The 19389-nt window shown below is 45.0% G+C and overlaps 1 protein-coding gene across 13 annotated transcripts in view; it reads left to right on the forward strand.

The window, feature by feature from the left end:
- Positions 1–19389, forward strand: part of AGPAT4 (1-acylglycerol-3-phosphate O-acyltransferase 4) — a 502489-nt gene that overhangs the window by 449516 nt on the left and 33584 nt on the right. For all 13 annotated transcript variants that reach the window (XM_029594136.1, XM_029594144.1, XM_029594145.1 and 10 more), the window contains one exon: positions 10743–10941. In XM_029594136.1, coding sequence (XP_029449996.1) covers positions 10743–10941 — 199 coding nt within the window. The remainder of the gene's footprint in view (positions 1–10742; positions 10942–19389) is intronic.

The raw sequence follows: 19389 nt of genomic DNA on the forward strand, positions 1-19389 counted from the left end.
GCTCCATTCTCTAGCTCTTCCCAGCAGGCAAAGGTCAGAGCGAATAGTCAGCCTAATGAACTCTTCCAGATCCTCAGGTGGGACCTGTCCAGCCAGCTCATCCTTCAGGGGTTCAGATAGGCCCTGACGAAAGATGGCTAACAGACTATCATCCCACCACTGTAATTCCGAATCCAGAGTCCGTAATTGGACCGCATATTCGCTGACAGTCCAAGAACTGTGGCAAATCTGTAACAGCTTGGATGCAGTCAACCACACTCACCCGGGTCATCAAATATGAGCCAGACGTCACGAAGGGAAGTGGTCAAGGTCCTTCAAGATTGGATCCTCAAGCCCCCATAATGGGGAAGTCCAGGCCGGAGATGATCCTCCCAGTGGAAACAGAATAAATGTGACCTTATTTCTGTCTGTTGGAAACAGAGCTGCCTTCAAAGTGAAGTGCATTCGGCACTGATTAATAAACCCCAACACTCCCGGGAGTCGCCACTGTATCTAGGTGGTGGAGGGAGACGTGGCAGTGGCATAACCATGAGAGCTGGAACTATAGATGAAGCCACTTCAATAGGTCAGGGTTGTATGGAGAGCACATCCATTCCTGCTGCAAGTCCTTTCAGGGCCCTTGTCACCTGATCCAAAACATTCTATTGTTGTATACGTTATGCCATACCAGGAATGGCATGGAGCTCGGCATGTTCCGTCGGGTCCATGGCCTTGGCAAACTGTTAGGAGGGCAGCCCTTGCTGGTGTCAGGGGAAGTAGCCCTCCAGCCATTCCGTAAGCCCTTTTGGAGTGCAGGTGGTGATGTAGACCCCTGTATGGTGAGGCAGCAAGAAGCACCACTAATGAGCCTGACCACAGGCAGAAGTGCCAAAGAGGGACCTGGGGAGGCTTCACCTATACTAACCATCGTTCCCTCAGGTTGAGCCCTTGGTGCAGATAGCTGCACGATTTAGGCGGATCTCAAGACACAATCGGGCACAGGCAGAAGCTAGGAGGCAGTCCATGGTCGAGACAGGTAGTGGGCAAGCAGAATCCAGTAACCAGTTTGGGGCGAGGCAGGCAGTGGGCAAGCAGAATTCAGTAATGGGGTCGAGGCAAGCAGCAGGCAAGCAGAATCCAGAATGGTCCAAGGTCGAGACAGGCAATAAGCAGGTAGGAGCAGTGTCCAGAATCAGGTACACAGCAAGCAAGGTAGGAACCAGGAACAGGCCAAAGAACCTGTTACCAAGTCATGGAGTCCAGGCAGGCTAAGAGGTCTTGAGCATGTGACATCATCGTGGCAACTACCCGACTCTGTCAGAGTGTGCAGAATTGTTTGCATAGATGTGCACACGCGCCCTATGTGTCTCTTTGCCGGGTCCTTGTAATGTACGTGCCAGAGTTTGCAATGGCATCTCCCTGTCGGGCAGTGAGTGTCTGAAGCTGAGGAGTCTGGGAAGGTGACTGAATTCTAACATTGGTCTTTCTCTGCAGTCAACTATATTACTATTTTCTGGATGCAGCAAGAAAACCCTGTTATGGACTCATGTTTCATGCCCATATTGTTTGAATCTGGAGCATTGTTCTGATGAATTCTGGTAATGTTTGTTTAAAGGAACAAATCTCTTTTTTGTGTGTGGTAATATCCAGGGTTGCTGATAAATCACCAGGGACGTTGAACCAATTGAGTTGCCTAAAGGGATTAGTATGAAGCATACAAGATCAAAGATGCAGAGTTAAGAACATAAGTGTAACAACCCTTCTGTATATTTTAATTACCAAGAGAGCGTTGGGGGGGGGGGGGGGGGGGGTATCACACAGAAAATAAATAAAATGCTGAGCACAAATAAGAAAAACAACTCACCAGTTCTTTACCTTGATGGGGGTAAACAGTCTTTTTAGACCTCCTTCTTTATGCCTAATGAATAGCACAAAGTCTTCAACTTCAATGCAGCTTATATTTCCCCAACCCCACAATCACTTCCACATAAATTCAGAGATCAGATAATATTTACAGCAAAGTAAAAAAAAAATCATGCTATTATAGGATAAACAGAACCTAATGTTACAAATACAGTTTAAATAATATTTGTAACTTTAGGCATCACACACCATCTTAATCACTGAAAAACAAAAAGTATGAAGGAGAAAGAAAAATTAGGAATATAAACTTCAGTCCTATTTGTAAACATAACAGTTCAGTTCTATTTCAGATGAAATTAAGTGCAAGGAAAACGAGCATCAATCCCAGCCTTGTGTATCATCAGCATTTATTTATGACATACTTTTCCAATATCAGAGTTCAACGCTTTTTACAACAGTATTGGTCATTACAAAATGTATTCAGCAAATGTGTGGTGAAAATCAGCTATTATCCCTTGTGTCAAGCCACCAGGCAGCCACATTGCTACCAGTGACTCAAATCCCCCAGCGTGTATCTCTTCAAATTTCTGAGAGGAGCAAGCACACACAAACATAAACACAGAGACAGACACCCCCCCCCCCCCCCCCCCAACCAGACAGTGACAAAAAAGCAGGCAGATACCCCACATCTAGACAGATGCCGAAAGAAACAGATACCTCATACTCAAACAGAGAGAGACAGATAATCAACACTTAAGACAGAAAGACACAGAGACCACCACAATCAGGCATAGACAGAGACCTCAAACACACAGACATACTACATCCAGACACACTGCACTTGGATACAGGGAGGCACAAACACACTTCACCTAGATAAAGAGAGAGAGATACAGGCAGACCGATCACAGCACACCAGAAACAGAGACCAGACAAATACAAACAGTCCACACCCACAGACTAATGGTAAGAGGTGGAACATTTTTCAAAATATTCAGGTACCAGCCAAAAGGTTTACGAGCTAGGAAGAACTCCATCCCACCCTGCCTAACATTTTCTTTTGTTGTTGGATTTTGTTTTTATTATTTTCACTAATTGTTCCTATTTTTCTCTTTATTTTTGTAATTTTTGTTAATTTGCTCATCCTTTTAATTTTGTCATTTTTTGTTTTGCATATTTACCTTTTTAGTTTTATTCTCCCTCTCTAAACTCCCTTTCCCCATCTCATTCTTCTGGCCTCTCTTCCCATTCCCCTCCCTTGCCTCATCACTTCTTTTCTCTCAGGTAGGCTAAAGCTGCAATCTATCTCCCTGGGTAGGGAACTGATGAAAGCAGGAATTCCTCCCGGGCTTGGGACTTCAGGATGGCAATTCTTCCTGGGTTGTGCAGTACCATAGGGGCTCATCTCATGTCCGGGCCCACTACAGTGAAAGTGACTCTCTTCCTTGGCCTGCTTAAAGAGATGCATGGCTAAGCAGTGGCATGCTTCTGAGGACATCACTACACTCCCTCCCTCCCTCCCTGAAGTTAAGTGCTTTGCGGAGCCAACCCTGGATAGTCATATTTTATCTTCCTTCATTAATCAGCCTTTTGAGCACCCTATAAAGGGGATTTTAAAAGCCCTACGTGTACAAATCCAGCGTTTCCGTGTGTGACCGGGCCTTGCACACGCCGGGCGAAGTTTTGAAGAGGCCCAGCCACGCATGTAAACGCCAGTACACAAATAAGTGCCGGGCCTCTTCGAAGGGGCTGGCCGGGGGGCAGGAAGGGGAGTGGCGGGGGGTGGGCTGAGACAGCGCCATTGTTGGCTGTCCCAAAGACTTGCACGCTGGCAGCTGGCCAGCGAGTGCAACTTAGTTCAGTTCAGGAGCAGAAGTAAGTTGCGAAACAAAGAAAAATACAAAAAAAAAGATAGGGTTTAGGGGGTGGGGAGAAGAGGGGAAGACGGAGGGAATATCGGTAGGGGGTGGTAGGGAAGTTCCTTCCCAGTCCGCTCCTTAATTGGGAGGGAACTGGGGAAGGCCGGAATGCGTTGCTACGCGGAATTGCTAAAGTCCCCCCCCCCCCCCCCTTGCACGCACTGCCTGCACATACGCGCGCGGGGCCCACGTATTTTATGACATGCATGCGCATGTCATAAAATCGGCACGTCCATGTATGTGCTCCAGGAAGCAAGTGCACATTCTAAAATCTACCCCTATTTGAACACCCGTGTCCTGGATGACACAGATGCTCATTAAAAACTTACAGCAACACCTCACCCATTTGTCTGGCTGACAGCTAAAACAACCAATGAGACAATTATAGCTCCAACTCCAAGCTGCTGTTTGTGCACCAGCCAGTCTCCAGATGCCCTCACTGGTGTTTAACAGAACCAAGGCCGATATCACAGACAACTTTGGCCCTAAGCAGGAGTGGCCAACTAACATCTCGTTAGTCACAGGCAACTCCCTGAACCTGAAAATATAGCTCTTTCAGTGCCACCAGCAAAAACAGCCATGGTGGCAGTGGAGTCATCAGCCTATATGGCCAAATGGAAGAGGAGTGGAATCAGCTGCATGGGCCAATGAGAGTAGGACTCTTTCATTGACCATGTTGCACAAGGGAAGAAGCAACAATGAGATTTACTGTGTGGGCCAACTAGAGGAGAAGGTGGTGTGTCAGTGGCCTGTGCTGTCAGAGAAGCCAGTAGCACAACATGAGCCCTGCTTCCTCACTGGTGTGCTACTACTGCTACTTCTATGATCACAGACTGCCGATGATGGCTCCCCTCACCATCATCGGCAGTCTGACTCCCTTCAGCATCAGACAGCCACCTCCTAAAAATAAAAAACAATGGAGGACTGTTGACTTTGCAGCCATGATGTGTGCTGCTGACTTCAGGTCCCTTAAAGGGGCAGCATCCTGGACTCTGGCCACCAATAAAAAAAAACAAAACTGTTTTAACCCCATGATTACATGGATACTGCAGTAGCAGCTAGCAATGTGAGAGGGAGGTGACTAGCTGGAGGTAACTTCATTGGCTTGATGGAATTGGACGGCTGGGAACAGTAAGGCTGAAGGTCATCTCCCTGAAGAAACCTGGGCATTTGTTTCCTGGCCTCTCTGGACATTGGTCACAGAGATGGCCTTGGGCTGTGAAGTACAGAGGCCCTATTGCCTGCAACAGAGTCTTTCTTCTGGAGCTAGGCAGCAGTGGACCAACTGTATGGGTTCCTCAGTCGGAGGAGAAGAAGTAAAGGATATGGCAGCTGAAAGCGAGCATTGAAAGTGGGGTGCCAGAAGAACATTCCTTCCTGCTGGATGGTCTCTCGGACCATTTGCTGCAAATATCAATCAATTTTACCTGTGAGGGTAATAAGAGCCTCTAAGGAGGTGGAAAGCTCCCGGGTGGCAAGCTTGTCCTTGATTCCTCCGGAGAGGCCTTGCAGATAGATGGCCACCAGGCTGCCTTCTCACCAGTTTCTTTCTGAAGCTAGTGTCCTGAATTTCACCGCATACTTGCCTGATCCGGGAACCTTGGCAGAAGTGGAGTAGGTCAGAGGCTATTGTCGCTAATCGACCTGGCTCTTCAAAGAGCGAGCAAAATTGTTAGGTGAACTGAGAGGTCTAGTAGGTTAGGATCCCCTCATTCCTATAGAAAGGAAGTCCAGGCCAATGTGGTTCCATCTATTTATGAGAAGATATATCTAGTCTTTGGTTGTCAAGCAAGGGCGAAGACTGCAACATCTTGCACGGGTTGAGAAATCCCCAACATCACTTAAGATCACCAGCATACCGGGGAGGAACTGGCAATTGGGGAACTGGCTGAGTACGCACTGGAGGAGGTGACTGGATGGGGCAGCCGAAGTGGTCAGGGCGCCCAAGCTGGTGGTGAACTGGTCCATCTCTACAGCCAAGAGCTCCAGGGCACCTTGTGGTCTTAAAGCCTGCGTGCTATGTCAGGGATGGCCTGAAGTGAAGTCAAGTCTGCTGAGTCCATGACCTCAGCAAACTGTTGTGTCTATGGACCTTTGGACCAAGGCAAGATTGACTGTACCTGCAGGGAGGAGCCCTGCAGGTGCTCACCTTTGGCAGGCGGACCCAGGAAAAGCAGAAACTGGTCAGGACCTTCTCCTAAACCAGCACACCTTCCCCTCAGGTTGAACCTTTGGGTGCCGAGGCCAGCAGGACTTAGGTGGGGTCTCTGCTGATGACAGAAGAGAGATCTGATGTCAGCTAGAGTTGTAGGCAGGTGGTGGTCAGGTGTATCCAGGCAGAGGTCAAACCAGATATCCATCCAAAGGAGAGGAAGAGGGACAGATAGTTTGAGGCTGGCAGGCAATGAAGGATGGCACAGACTGGTACAAGACTGGAGACAGGCTGGAACAAAGACTGGAGACAGGTTTGGGCAAAGGCAGGAATAGCTGGGAAGCAACACAAACTACCAGGCAGTAGTTGGATCAGTTGCTGAGATGAGTTGCATTTGGGAAGCTGCCCTTATATAGGGCATTGCTGATGATGTCATCATTAGGGGCCACGGGCTTTCTCACCGCAGTCCCTTTAAAAGAGGTGACATCAGCGCACATGCCTAGAGAGAAACGCAGCATGTTGAGGCCGGCGGTGTCCTGCCATGTGTGCTGGCAGCATTTTTGCCACAGCTTGGGGTCAGCAAGGCCAGCCCGGGTCTGAAAGTAAAAGAGGCAGTTCATAGGGATAGTCCGCAAACCACTGAGCGTAACACTTGCTGAATTTTACAGTGATCTTATGGATAATTTCATATGAATGTGGAGAAGATCCAGACTGCATATGATGAGAGCCAGCCATGACAGTCTAAAGTTCTGTTATATTCAGATTTGAGGTTACAATGCCATCATATTGCTATTGTAGAACACTGTTATTATAAATGATGTCAACGATTTATGTGGAGATGTAAGAGGTACCAATCTGGAGTTCTTTGCTTCATGCTGCATCTTTCAGAGACCATCACAAAAAGGACAGTGTTTACCTTAAATCAGCTAATGCATATGAAAACAATGGAATTTGGTAAATTTAAGTGTTGTAATATTTATTTATTTATATTCTGCTTTTTTGGCACTTCAAAGCAGATTACATTCAGGTGTTGTGGGTATTTCCCCGTCCCCAGAGGAATTATAGTCTAACATCTAGAGTCATCAAAAAGTGTTGTTAATGCATTGATAACAAAAAGGGGCATGTTTATGGAAACTTTTGAATTGCCACACCACACGGTAACTTACCACTTCACATCGGTAGTATCATGTGGTGTGGTAAACTTAGTGCACCATGCAATTACCCCTATTTTTTGCATCTTGCACAAAGGAGAGGGGAAGGGGGAGAGAGAGAGAGAGAGACTATCTACAAGGCCCTCATAGTAGTTAAGAATATCTCTATAGGAGGGCCATCTAATAGGTTGAGGTGAGGTGTTGGTGGTTTAGGGGCCAGTTTTGCATGTAGAGTGAGATGTACAAACAGCATAGTACATCTTGGTGAAGATTTTATGTCATTTGGAGTGAAGAAAGTCTCAAAAAGATGAAATTTCTACTTTGTTCTCTCTCTCTAACTAGATAGACTCTATAACAGGGCACCATCAAGCAAGGGTGAGATAACATAGTACTAAATTGCATCTTTGTGAGACCTTCCTCATTCCAAATGATGTCAAATTTTCACCAAGGTGTACTGTGCTGTTCGTATGTCTCACTCTACATGCGAAACTGGCCACTAAACCCTAAACCACCACTAGCACTTCATCTCGACCTATTATATTTATTTATTTATTTATTTGTAGGGTTTTATATACCGTTATTCGGTAGAGCCATCATAACAGTTTACAAATCTGCAATTATCATCCAACATATGCAATTATCTTACAATCAACTGGAGTTAACATAGTAGTTGGGAACAGTAGGGTTTTGTGAACAATCAACATATTTTCTTAGTCGTTGAATAACAGAATATTGCGGAGAACATTTTCAAAGAACTTAACGGATCTAGGGAGTGAGCAGGGAGGGGTAGAAAAGGAGGGTACATCAGGAGAGCATGAAGGAGGAGGATTATGCTTGCGAGTTCTGTTGAGTGCTCCTATAAAGATATATATATATGGTACGCCTATAAAGATATAAATAGATGCGTATAGAGTGAAGCCTTCCCCAGAGGCTTTCTTTCTCTCTCTCTCTACTCTACTCCATTCCACTCCACTCCATTCCTTCTCCCTCCCCAAGCCCAGAAATGGCCAAATTGCAATTCCAAAAATGTAGCACGAATTGCGTTATGGCCATTTCGTGCATATCGCACAGCTTAACGCCAGGAAAAAAGGTGTCGTTATCGCCGGCATTAAAACCGTGCGATAGCATGCGTTATGCTATGGCATGACGCAATAATACCCCTCATTTAAATCCCGTCCAAACTCCTCCCTGATCCCATCCCTCCCCTCCAAAAAATTTGCATTTTCCCATTCATTGTGGTATTAACGCATGCGGTATGGCATTAACTCATGCATTAACGCATTATCGCGTACATTAATGCCATAACACATTTTGATGAATGATCCGGTAAATTTGTCTTTAATGGTTGTGTTCACTAATTTCATAGAAATATGCTTTGATTTATAAGTTCACTAAGAATTCTTGATTTGATTCTAGACTATACCCCCTCATGTGGGTGCTTTGCTCTGTGAAAATCCCCTCATTCAAGGAAAGTATCAAGACACTCAGTAATTGCTCATTTTTTGTTGCTGGTCCAAGGCTGTGGAATGCACGCCTATTGTTCATTAAGGAAGAAATGCAGCTTTAAAACTTTAGAAAGAAATTAGTTCCCTTGTTTGTATGGCATTTGAGTCTATTCCTTAAAATATCTTTCTTTGTAGCATCTGCTGGCTCCAGATGTTTGTTCCTGAATATGATCTGCCTTTTAGTGGTTTCAGTTTTAGGGTGCATGTTTCATATTGCTTGTCTTTTGTCTTAATTTATAGTATGTACATTTCAATGGATTTATATTTAGTTAAAAATCTTCAGAGGGATAGCCATGTTAGTCTGGTGTAGCAAAATGACAGGAGTCTGGTGGTACCTTATAGACTAACCAATTTATTGAAGCATGAGCTTTCGAGGTCAGAGTCCACTTTGTCAGATGCATGAAATGATGTACAGGAGATGGGTAAAACATATCCAGAACAAAGAGAAGGCATTGAATTAGGCAGGACAGTCCATCAACATCAGGACATCGCTCCCCGCTTTGACGGTGGAAGGAAAAGGAGAACTGGATATAGACAACAACCAACATGGACCCTGACTTTTATGGGTTGGGGTACTAGCACACAGACATAAGGGGGAAAGCACAGGATGGCTTCTACGGCCAAGTCTCAAAGCAAAAAATGTCAAGCAGCATTATCTGAATTATCAAGAAGGCTCCTCACCCAGTAAAAATGTTGCTAGCAGTAATTCATGGGTTTGACAGCTGCTTGGTTTTGATTGATTGTAAATATTACTACCCTTATCATAAGGCTTGGGGATAACTGCACGGAGCAGCAGTTACTACCCTTTAGAGAAACATAGGGGTAATCCTGCACGGAGCGGCAGATACTACCATAAGAAGCTTGCAGGGCAAACTGGATGGACCATCTGGTCCTTTTCTTCCATCATTACTATGTTACTATGTTAAATTGTTCTTCCAAAGAAATGCTCAGAATAATGATTGATATTTAAAATAACAATAAAATCATAAATTAACAACTTCCTAATGAACGTCAGTGCCTAATCATAAAAAATATTCAGAACAGATGTAACAGAAGTAGAACACACAAGAGGAAATACATAAATAAGCATAGAAGCATAATTTATTTATTTATTTATTTATTTATTTATTTATAACTTTTTTTTTTTTATACCGAAGTTCAGGTAACAGAATTACTTATCACTCCGGTTTACATTATAACAAGTAGAAAACAATGACAACATATGTCTTACAATGAACAAGGGAGTGAACAACTTGGATAATATAACATAATTAGGAACAGTAGCAGTATGCACTATTAGAGCGAGACTAGCACATGGGGAGGGAGGTTTGCTAATAAAGCAAAATCCCCCAAAAATAACAAAATTATCATCTGCATCAACTTTCTATAATAAAGCACATGAAAACTTCTAAGATAAAATCATAATTTAAAAGAACTAGTCGATCTGATCTTCCCTAGCAAAAGCTGCTTTGAAATATCAGAGTACATTGGGTGAAGCATGCTCAGAACTGCTGATAGGCTAAAGTACCAGAATGTCTGCATTATTTCAGTGCAATACGATACTGAGAACTCCACTGGATTCATGGATCACAAATTGTTTTTTATTATGATCTTCAAACCTCTTAATCAAAGAAGTTTTGGAATTTTGTTTGAAATTATGTGCATTTCTAGTATCCATGTTTCACACATGTCAGTATAAGGCATGCTTGGGGATCTGTTGAGTGTAAGCACTACAGTGCTATGATTAACTGAGATTAGGTTGAGGGAAATTTTGAAAAACTTAAACGCATATTACATCTCAGAAATTAGGAAGATTAGGAGGAGTCTTTATGACTTTTTTTGTTCCATCTGAATTACAGTATGTAATCTTTTACTAGTACTGCTGTTTAAATAGTCAAAGTGTTTTTGTCTTTGATTCTCATTCATAAATCTAGCAATTTGCTTCTACTTTAGAAGGCACTGGAAATAAATATGTTTAGAGCCAGTATAAGATGTCTTGCGCACAAACTGACAGAAACGAAATATGCTAGATTTATATTGTCTTCAATCTACTTGCTAGAGCAACCTAAGTACTGAAAAAAATCATACACATATATTAAGTAAAGATAGTCTGAAATGAATTAAAATGATGTTTTAGCTAATGAGAGCTTTATCATTTTTATGTTCAACCCAGGATGCTTTTCAAGACGATTACTACAAGACAGGAGTCTACCCTGGCATGCCCATAGTTGCACCCCAGAGACCATGGACTCTTTTGAACTGGCTGTTTTGGGCCTCATTATTGCTATATCCTTTATTCCAGTTGCTTGTGAATATGATCAGCAGTGGATCATCGCTAACACTGGCCAGCTTTGCACTCCTTATCATTGCAGGTAAGGGGCTTGAATGTGGAAATAAAGGAGATCCAAATGTGTGTGTCAACAGTTCAAAGAGGAGCTTCGATATAGAAATAAATCTGTGATCATTGTTTCTGTGCCAGCCTAGGCCAAAAGCATGTGCCTATTGGGATCCTTTTCTCTAGAAAGCAAATGTGGTATCAATCTCTGATATCTTGATCGTATCAAAAAGAAACAGGGATTCATCTTTTGAGACACAGTGTTGTTATCTGTAAACAGAAGTGATTTGCAGTTCAGTCGTGTTCGTCCATTTTATTTATTTATTTTCACATTTATTAATCGCTAGATGCACAGGCTGTAGGCAACATACAAATATAATTCCCATCCACTGACAATTTGTCAGATTTTAATAATTGTCTTTCAAAAGTTGCCGATTGGTTATATTCCTCCTCACTCACACTTCTTTTTCTTCTGTTCTTCCAGTTCCAGTGATGACCAGTTGTGCTATTCCAATTAAAAATACTGTCACTACATTAAGTATTACTTTTGACAACCAGCTTAATTTCTCTTATCATATTTCAAAGGTTCTTAAGACTGTTCAATTTTTCCTCTGATTTATACGTCATCTTCAGCTATTTTTGGATAGTTCAGTTCTCAAAAATTCCTACCCATGCCTTTGTTCTTTCTAGGCTTGATCATTGCAATGCTTTATTACATGGTCTTTCTACAACTCAACTTAAACATCTTCAACTAGCACAAAACACCGCTGCTAAAGTCATTTTTCACAAATCCAAATTTGATCATGTAACTCATTAGAATATACAGTAAACCTTCACAAATCAATGGCAATACCCCTCAATTTACAATACCAAAAAACTACTTCTTAAACATGTGAGGGAAACTGTAAAATACAGTAGTAAATTATTAATTTTTTAAAATCCCGGGAATCGGTATCAGAGAATTCAGTGCTTCATTCTCCTGGGCTCTTGCCCACAAAGGGCTACAACCCCTCTCATTTATTTGCACTTTTGTAACGTCATTTACTTCATCCCGTTCATTATTTTTATCTTTATACCATAAGTGAAATCTACTCTAAAGATTACCCTTTTAAAATACCTTTCAGTGAGTATCCTAATGATCTAAAACAACTTATCTCATTTCTACTACTTCATATCGTGAAACAACTTATCTCATTTTTGTTTTTTACTGCTGCTGTCAAATAAATGAGAGGGGTTGTAGCCCTTTGTGGGCAAGAGCCCAGGAGATTGAAGCACTGAATTCTCTGATACCGATTCCTGGGATTTTTAAAAATTAATAATTTACTACTGTATTTTACAGTTTCCTTCACATATTTAAGAAGTAGATTTTTGGACTCATTAGAACATGCCATACTGGGTCAGACCATGGGTCCATCAAGCCCAGCATCCTATTTCCAACAGTGGCCAATACAGGCCATTAAAACCTGGCAAGTACCCAAAAACTAAGTCTATTCCATGTTACTGTTGCTAGTAATAGCAGTGGCTATTTTCTAAGTCTACTTAATTAATAGCAGGTAATGAACTTCTCCAAGAGCTTCTCCAATCCGTTTTTAAACACAGCTACACTAACTGCACTAACCACATCCTCTGGCAACACATTCCAGAGCTTAATTGTGCATTGAGTGAAAAAGAACTTTCTCTGATTAGTTTTCAATGTACCACATGCTAACTTAATAGAGTGCCCCCTGGTCCTTCCATTATCCAAAAGAGTAAATAATAAGAATTATCCATCTAAATGGCTTTGAATATTGACCATTAAATATCTAAAAACACCTTAACTCACAAAAAATAAATACAAAGACAAAAGAAAACAGCATAAGATAATGTATAAGGAAAATCCTAAAAAACCTTCATAAAAAGTAATAAAAATATCAAGAAACTATAGAAAGCCAAGAACAATAAAACAGATAATATATAAGAAAAATAAGAATAAATAATACAAAAATCATAGAAGGCCTGTTGGAATAAAAAACTCTTAAACATTGCCTTTTTTTTTTTTTTTAAACAATGTTTATTCACCACAAGAAACATATTCAAAGAAATACAGCCAAACTTATGATAGTTTCATATGGTATACAATTTCAATTGTCAACCCCTCTTCCCCATCCCCTATAGGAGTAGATTTTCAAAGGAGCGGACGCGTGGTTCCTGGCGCATGCACATGGATGCGGCTATTTTATAACATGCACACATCGGCATGCACGTGTTAAAAAATGCGATATCCGTGTGCACATTCACGGCAGATTTTAAAATCTGCATGTGTGGGCAGCACACGCTAGGAGATGAATTTTCGATTAATATGCGCAGCAACGCAATTGGGCCTCCCCCAGTTCTCTCCCAGTCTGCGCCAATTAAGGAGCGGACTGGGAAGGAACTTCCCTACCACATTACCTAACCTTCCTCCCTCTTCCCCTCTCCTCCCCAACCCCTAACCCCTTCCTATCTACTTACATTTTTTTTTTCATTAATTACTGCTCTTCTGGAGTAGAAGTAATATGTGCAAGGCCGGCCGGCTGCCGGCATGCACTGACCCAGCCCAACTGTGCTCTGCCCCTCCCCACCCAGCCCCCGCCCCACAACCCGCTCCTTTGGAGAGGCCTGGCACTTGTGCACATACCAGAGTTTGCATGCGTGGCTGGGCCCATTTTAAAATATGTGCGGCGTGCACAAGGCCCGGCCACGCACATAAACCCTGGTTTCTATGTGCGTAGGCCTTTGAAAATCCGGGCTTATATATATATCCTTCACCAACACCCAGAACAGAACAGTATAGAATTGAACTACATCTTAAGACGTGTGTGGTCAACAGCATTTAGCTTCCAAAACCAAGAATTCAAAAGCACAAATATGGAGAAGTTCAGTTATTCATAGACTCTACTTCCATATCTAGAGGACTTTGTATATTATTGTCCAACCACTCTTGAAAATAATTCCATGTCTTATAAAACCAACCAATATTATAATTTCGAACAGCAGCCAGTTTTTCCATGTAATGTAAATATTTCAGTTTCCCATGCACTGCTTGAATTGGCAGCATTATATCCCTTTTCCACTGTTTCACCAAAATACATCGAGCAGATATCGCAACATGATGTAAATTTTATTCTGTCCCATAGACAAACTTGATGATGGCATATTCAGTACACTTAGGGATTACACAATTCAGTGGCTAATTCAAAAACCTTCCCCTAAAAATTCTGAATTATTGGGCATGCCTATATATGCCGAAAAGACCCACACTCCACATAATGATGTCAAAACTGAGCATTAGCATTAGGATAAATTCTATACAATCTCTCTGAAGTCATATACCATCTATAGAGAACTTTAGACCCATTTTCCACTAATAATGAAGAAAAAGAACTCCTTCCAACCGAGACAAAACAGACTTCCTATTAATTCTCCTCCCAAACCTCCCCCAAATCATTTTCCTAGGCTATCAAATAATTAGATTTGTTCTCCTTCACCTTATTTAATAAGGACTATATCTTGGAAACAGGACCATTAGTCACAGCAGCTTTCTTGCAGTAACCTTCAAAAATAGAATTCCCCTGGAATAAACTGGACTTCACTCTACTAGTGTTTAAGAAATTAGAGAAGATATGCATAAAAATCAGTACTGGGAATTCCACATATATCCCACAAATCCATAAAGTCAGTAACCCATTGTTCAGTCCATAACTGCCCAATCTTTCCAACCTTAACTTTTCCCATCTGGCAAATACTCTATGTTGTCTTCCTGCCCTAAACTCCAAATTTCCTAGCATGTAGCAGATGGACTCAGAACAAGTGGGTATAGTGTGCTCGTGCTAGCAGTTTGAGACGGATCTGACGTCAGCACAGGTACATATACCCCCACAGGAAGTGAAGCAACTTAGTAATTTCCATCTCCAAAGCAGTTTGGAGTGCCTGCACGCTCGCTGAGCGTGTTTTCCAATACTACTTTCTACTTTCTATGCTGGCGTGCCCCAAGGTGGACGCCATAGTTAGCGCTGTGGTTAAGCGCACTACCATTCCAATGGAGGGGGGGGCGGCACTCAAGGAGGCTCATGATCGACGCCTGGACGCCATCCTGAAACAAACCTTTGAGATGGCAGCTCTGTCTCTGCGGATTGCAACCTGCTGCACAGTGGTGACATGTTCCTGTTTGTCACAGGTCAGGAACAATGCCCCGGCAGCGGACATGGAGTCAGCTCTCTCGTTCCTCATGGATGCCGCCTCCGACCTAGTCCGTACGACAGCCAAGGGGGTATCGTCCTCAGTAGCAGCCAGGAGGCAGCTCTGGATACAGAATTGGTCAGCCGATGCTCCTTCTAAGACACGCCTCACCAGAATGCCGTTCAAGGGTTCTCTTCTGTTCGGCAGTGACCTAGACAAACTGGCCAGCACATGGGGCGCCTCTCCAGTACCTCGATTGCCGGAAGATAGGTCCAAGAGGAACCAGCGCACCTTTCCGAGGCCCTCCAGAGGTAGAAGCTCCCAACGCTTCACTCCCTATAGGAGTCGCTACCAGGCACCTCGTCCTCAGGCCAGAACCCAGTCCTTTCGGGCCAAGCAGCACAAGAGGGGAGCCGGCTCGGGTTCAGGTCCCGGCCGCACCTCACAATGAGAATCAGCTGATCCATCCGGGGGACGAAGCCATAGGGGGCAGGTTAACCCTCTTCTACCCCAGATGGGTCGAGATTACGTCGGACCAGTGGGTCCTCGCCATCATCCGAGAGGGGTATTATCTGGACTTCCATCACATCCCTCCGGACAGGTTTGTGGAATCTCCGTGTCCAATCCACAAGAAGGCGGCATTGGAAGCTACCCTGGCGAGGCTCATGTCCTTGAAAGCCATAATCCCAGTACCTGCCTGGGAAATGGATTCTGGGCACTATTCCATTTATTTCATGGTACCCAAGAAAGAGGGCACTTTCTGACCCATCTTGGACCTCAAGTCAGTCAACCGATACTTAAAGGTCCCGAGGTTTCGCATGGAAACTCTGCGCTCAGTCAAGACCGCAGTACAGCCAGGGGAATTCCTCACGGCCTTAGACTTGTCAGAAGCCTACCTGCATATCCCGATCCATCAGGATCATCAGCGCTACCTACGCTTCAAGGTTCTGGGACGACACTTCCAATTCCTGGCTTTGCCCTTCGGGTTAGCCACGGCGCCGCGGACCTACACCAAGATGATCGTAGTGGTAGCAGCGGCACTCAGACAGGAAGGAATCCTTGTCCATCCCTGCCTAGACGATTGGCTGATCAGGGCGAAATCACGAGAGGAGAGCCATCGGGCAACCAACAGAGTGATCTCCCTTCTGGAAAGCCTGGGATGGGTAGTCAACCTAAACAAGAGTTGCCTACAGCCTTCCCAATCACTGGAATACCTGGGAGTCCGGTTCGACACCCAGGCAGACAAAGTCAGCCTAACCACCAAGAGAAGGTTAAAGCTCCAGACGCGTCTACGTTCCTTGATGGGAGCCAGCCGGCCCATAGCTTGGGATTACCTGCAGGTTCTTGGTCTCATGGCATCCACCCTGGAAGTGGTACCATGGGCGCGGGCCCATATGAGACCACTGCAACGCTCCCTCCTCTCTCGATGGAGCCCACGCTTCCGGAATTACTCCGTGCATCTACCTCTACCCGCCAGAGTGCGGACCCAGCTACGGTGGTGGTTGCGGTCCGACCACACGAGCAGGGGGTCGAAGATGTCCTCCCCCACGTGGACCCTGCTCACCACAGATGCCAGCATGAGCGGATGGGGAGCACACTGTGAAGAGCTCACCGCCCAAGGGCGGTGGAACAGAGAAGAGTCGGGGTGGAACATCAACCGCCTAGAGGCATGGGCAGTCCGGTTAGCCTGCCTGCGATTTGCTCACAGACTGCGGAACAGAGCAGTCAGAGTGATGTCCGACAACGCCACCACGGTGGCATACATCAACCGACAGGGCGGAACCAGAAGCCAACAGGTGTCCCTAGAGATAGCCCCGCTGATGGCTTGGGCAGAGGCGAATCTCCAGGACATCTCCGCCATCCACAATGCCGGAAGGGACAACACCACGGCAGACTTCCTCAGCAGGGAAAGCCTAAATCCGGGAGAATGGCAGCTGTCCCCCACAGCCTCCCAGATGATTGTGGATCAGTGGGGGACTCCGGACATGGACCTATTAGCGGACAGGTCCAATGCTCAAGTACCCAGATACTTCAGCCGCAAGCAAGATCCGTTCTCTCACGGGATCGACGCCCTGGTTCAACCATGGCCTCCAGGGACCCTGTTATACGCCTTTCCGCCGTGGCCCCTGCTGGGCGCCCTTATACACAAGATTCAGAGGCACAGAGGCCTGGTTCTTCCAGTGGCACCAGACTGGCCAAGAAGACCCTGGTACGTGGACATGAGAAGACTACTGACAGGGGAGCCTCTTCCCCTGCCTCCTCTCAGGGACCTGCTACGTCAAGGTCCCATCCTCCACGAGGATCCGGCTCAATTCTCTCTTATGGTCTGGCCATTGAGAGGGCTAGACTGAAGAAAAGAGGTTACTCGGAGCCGGTGATAGATACACTCCTCCGAGCCCGCAAGTTTTCCACATCCCTCACCTACATAAGGATCTGGAGAGTATTTGAAGCCTGGTGCGACACTCATGGCACCAATCCACATGCGACCACAATCCCTATTGTTCTGGATTTCGTGCAGGATGGGCTTCAGAAGGGTCTCTCCCTAAGCTCCATCAAGGTTCAGGTGGCGGCGCTGTCTTGCTACGGTCCCAGGAGGGATGGCAAGACCATTGCCGCGCACCCAGATGTTTCCCGCTTCCTGAAAGGAGTCAAGCACATTCGTCCGCCACTGAAGTGGCCAGTGCCCCTGTGGAACCTCAACATAGTTTTGGATTTCCTCACGGGATCCACCTTCAGGCCCCTCCAGGGCCTGTCTCTCCGTTCACTAACTTTGAAGATGGTGTTCTTGCTGGCAGTGTGTTCAGCACGCCGCATCTCAGAGCTACAAGCGCTGTCCTGCCGTGATCCCTTTCTCAGGCTCACTCCAGAGGCTATCCATCTTCGTACGGTTCCCTCCTCCTTACCTAAAGTAGTCTCACAATTTCACCTCAACCAAACCATATCCTTGCCAACCACGGCGGGTTTGAAGAAGTCTGAAGAAGGGCGTTTGCTACGCCATCTCGACATCGGCAGATTGCTGCCCAGATACCTGGAAATGACAGAAGCAGTACGAAAGACGGACCATCTGTTCGTCCTTCACAGCGGGAAGAAACAAGGGGAAGCGGCCTCACGGCCCACCATCTACCGCTGGATCAAAGTTATCAGAGTGGCCTACGTGGAGTCCGGGAAGTCACCGCCTCTGCAGGTCAAGGCTCATTCCACCAGAGCGCAGGCGGCCTCTTGGGGAGAATCTAGGATGCTGTCGCATCCCTCCATACCTTCTCCAGATTTTGCCGTCTGGACGTCCAGGCCAGGGAGGACACAGCATTTGCTAGGACAGTCCTACGCGGTCCTCAGGCAGCCTCCCACCCAGTCCGGGAGTAGCTTTTGTACATCCCACTTGTTCTGAGTCCATCTGCTACATGCTAGGAAATGTAGAGATTACTTACCTGATAATCTCCTTTTCCTTAGTGTATGCAGATGGACTCACCATCCCGCCCGGCTGCCAGTAGACATGGGTTTCACCAATTCAAGGTAAGGCATGTCATTTCTTACACGAGAGCGTCCACTCTACCAGGTGTCGACGCCTTCCGGTTGGGAACGCTGGCGGTCTCCAGCTACTATCAATCTGCAGGGGAATCCTGTTTCATTAATTAATTGATCGGTCAGTACACATATATCCATAACAGCTTTTGCAAGGAAGATTACTAAGTTGCTTCACTTCCTGTGGGGGTATATGTACCCATGCTGACGTCAGATCCGTCTCCAACTGTTAGCACGAGCACACTATACCCACTTGTTCTGAGTCCATCTGCATACACTAAGGAAAAGGAGATTATCAGATAAGTAATTTCTACATTATATCTAATAGGAGTGTTAAACCAATAGTTCCATTCCCCCAGTAGAACACTTTTCCACCTGCCCCATAGGTGTAGCATATACTTAGTACAGGGAGAAACCAGAAACCCTTCTACCTTTTGCTTGCCTGAGATCAAGAAAAAAATCATACATAGAAATGTCCCCAAGAAGTGCTTATTCAGTGTCTATCCAATGTTTCCTATCCACCCATATATGGCAGTCCACCACAGTTTTTAGCTGAGATACAACATATTTTGTCAAGTTTGGAACTCCCAAACCCCCTTCCTGCTTGGACTGTTATAAGATTGTTTTATCCATCCGAAGAGGTTTGTACTTTCAAATCAGGGAGAATACCTTCTTCTGAAGCTTCCTAAGAGGAAGCATCGGGATAACATATGGAATTGTCTGAAATAAATAACACAACATAGGTAACACATTCATCTTAATTGCA

The sequence above is a fragment of the Rhinatrema bivittatum genome, chromosome 3 (genome assembly GCF_901001135.1).
Source record: "Rhinatrema bivittatum chromosome 3, aRhiBiv1.1, whole genome shotgun sequence".
Lineage (NCBI taxonomy): Eukaryota > Metazoa > Chordata > Amphibia > Gymnophiona > Rhinatrematidae > Rhinatrema > Rhinatrema bivittatum.